The sequence below is a fragment of the Ixodes scapularis genome, unplaced genomic scaffold (assembly GCF_016920785.2).
Source record: "Ixodes scapularis isolate PalLabHiFi unplaced genomic scaffold, ASM1692078v2 PGA_scaffold9__187_contigs__length_104089568, whole genome shotgun sequence".
Lineage (NCBI taxonomy): Eukaryota > Metazoa > Arthropoda > Arachnida > Ixodida > Ixodidae > Ixodes > Ixodes scapularis.
This window is the reverse complement of record NW_024609884.1, coordinates 47,210,396-47,213,257: the sequence shown is the minus strand read 5'-3', so window position 1 is coordinate 47,213,257 and position 2,862 is coordinate 47,210,396. Positions and strand designations below refer to the sequence as shown.

The 2,862-nt window shown below is 50.0% G+C and overlaps 1 protein-coding gene across 1 annotated transcript; it reads left to right on the top strand.

The window, feature by feature from the left end:
• Positions 1–955: 955 nt before the first annotated feature.
• On the top strand, positions 956–2,427 carry LOC115315564. The gene is made up of 3 exons (XM_042287407.1): positions 956–1,094; positions 1,362–1,567; positions 1,747–2,427. Exons 1-3 carry the CDS (start codon positions 956–958, stop codon positions 2,425–2,427), a joined length of 1,026 nt encoding a protein of 341 aa, XP_042143341.1.
• Positions 2,428–2,862: the final 435 nt, after the last annotated feature.

Sequence of the window (2,862 nt, the reverse complement as noted above, 5' to 3'; positions counted from 1 at the left end):
CCTTGCTTCAAATTTTTTTTTTCTACTAAGTTTTCCTTTTTTTTTCTTTTAGTATAACCATATGAACTCTTTGATTTCTTTTGTAAATACATGTTTTAAGAAAAACGAAGGACATTGTATCTTGTCAATTATTAACCCCAAAGAACCTGGCAACAATTAACTGGCGTCCGCGACAGGACAAGATATTCTGTTCCTTCGTTTTTCTACGTAACAATAGTTAATCAGAATGGAGGTTAAAGAGTTAATGTCTTTGGGCGCTGAGTTGGGACTGGCAGGAGCGGAGTTGAGGTGTTGGGTGGACGAGGAGCGAGCACGCCAACGAGAAGAGAGGGCTGCTGAGAGGGAAGCACAGCGCCTCAAGGCAGAAAGTGAGCAACGCATTATCGAATTAAAGATTCGTCTTGCAGAGGCTAGCGCAACCGAGATAGGACGAACAGATGGCAGTGAAGGGTCACGTCGCGCATCTCTATCGCTATCTCCTAGTCCTCACAAGCTTATGCCTCCCTTCGATGACAAAAGGGACGATCTCGACTCGTATTTGAGGAGATTTGAGCGGGTAGCTCAGGGGCAAGATTGGCCGCAAGAGAAGTGGGCGACTGCTCTAAGCATGTGCCTTGTTGGCCCAGCTCTGGAGGTCATAGGTAGGATGTCACCTGAAGACTCTCTGAATTATGATAAGGTGAAGAGGGCTTTGCTCCAGCGGTTTCGGTACACGGCAGAAGGGTACCGCGAGAAATTTAGAGAAAGCAAGCCGTTGGACGGAGAGACAGGGAGCCAGTTTGCTGCAAGACTAGAAGGGTTCTTCGACCGGTGGGTCAGTATGAACGCATGCCCAAAAACGTATGAGGGGATTCGTGACCAGATGATCGGGGAGCAATTCCTTCGGAATTGTCATCCTAGGCTGGCTGTCTTCTTAAAGGAAAGAAGCTGTAAGACCATATCGGCGCTGGTTGAAATGGCGGACCACTTCCTGGAGGCGCGGGGCCAGCCTAATCTGGCCAAGTTCAGTAAGGAGGCCAAGGAGGCCTTAGATTCCCTGAAGGAAGATGTGCATGGCAGCAAACCCGCTCTAAAGATCAAATGTTTCTTGTGTGGCAAGTTTGGCCACAAGGCAGCAGATTGCCGATCAAAGCCAGAAACACGCGTATTCTGTCAAGTGTGTCAGAGGTCAGGCCACGAGTCTAGATCATGTCCGCTAGGAAAGAACGGAAAGACAGAAGTTTCATGTTTCGTAGAACCCGATGATGATCCTGTTGGTAAGACGGACGCGTTCTTACGGGGAAGGAAGAAAATCTCAAGAAACGCCTTCAGAACGCCCGCCATGAATATGATTGAAAAGGCGAGATCATTTTTGTCGGAAGGTATGCCAATCACAGATGGGATATTAAACGGCAAAGCAGTAAAAGTGTTGAGGGACAGCGGGAGTAACACCGTGATAGTGCGCCGGGAACTGGTCGCATCTGAATATTTTACTGGCAAAGTCAGTCCCGTATTCTTAGTGGACGGGACGTGTCTGATGTTGCCAGAGGCAAACATTCGCCTTGTGTCGCCGTTCCTAACGGGACAGGTAACCGCCAAGTGTATGAACCGTCCTCTGTATGACGTTATCGTAGGGAATATTCATGGAGCGAAAGACTCGACCGAGCAAACCTTGAAGGTGTCTGACGCGGAAGGCGAAGTCGTCGCTGCCGTCGACGGTAGTATGCCGAGTAGGCTAAACCAACTTAGTAACGGTGCGAGTGCCAGGAACGGGGGGACCTGCGGCTCTCGCAGTGGGGTGACACCGATGCCAAGGAGCGCTTGAAAAGCAGGTCAACGTGCACTCACGAGCAGTACCTGGAGAGGGAGAAGCTGCTGCAGCAAGTCTTCGACATGAAGAAGCCGGTGTACCCCAAGCCCCGCAGAGTGCTCTACCCGAGGCCGCGCCTCAAAAAGAGGGACCCTGAGGCCCAAACGGTGGTTTCGCCACTGGGCCCGACCGATAACTACCCCGTGCCGGAGGTAGATCCTCACGACAGCGTCCCGACCGAGTTCATCAAGGGCTACAGCCTGGCAGGAGCCGACCCTTCCGTCTCGCCCGGAGAGCACACCATAGAGCACGGAAATGGAAAGGCCAAGAGGAAGTGTCAGGATGGACGGCAGGAGTTCCTTGAAAGGCAAGTGGACCGGGAGCAAATGATCCAGGAAAAAGAACTGCAGCTTGAGGAGCGAAGGCTCAAGCTCGACGAAGAGCGGCTGGCCTTTGAGAGGACCAAGTTTGAAGCAGAGGTGGCGGTCAAGGTCAGAAGGCTAGACATGGAGGAGGTGGAGCGCAGGATACGCGACGGCAGAGACAAGATGCACCTGGAGCTCATGAAGATGATGTTCGACGAACTAGTCCGGAAGGCACAAATCGAAAACTGCCAGGAAACACTTCTTCGCGTATGAAGTGCTTTGGTACGATGGTGGCCATTATCACCGAGCGTTAGAAGAAGCGTAGTGGATTCAAATGATTCTTCATTACGATTCATTCATTACGATTGAGAGGAGTGCAAAGTAGAATGAACTGTAATAATTTATCGTTAGAATTTGTTTCTAGTAATATACCTCGGGTTATGCATTTTTGAGAGCGTATTTGCAAGGAAATTTGAGAACGGGTGGAGGCGTTAAAGCAGTTCTTGTGAGAGAATGCGACAAGCCGGTATTACAGTAAACCCATGAAGTGTGAAGTCGGTATAAGGACAATAACATTCCTGGGTCATGGTCTGGTTAATAGAGAAGGTTCGTGTGCATTTATATGAAACGCATTTTGTTGTTTAGACGACCCACCATCCTTTACAATGTCGAGACGAGGCGAAACAACTTAACAGCCGAGTGTTACGC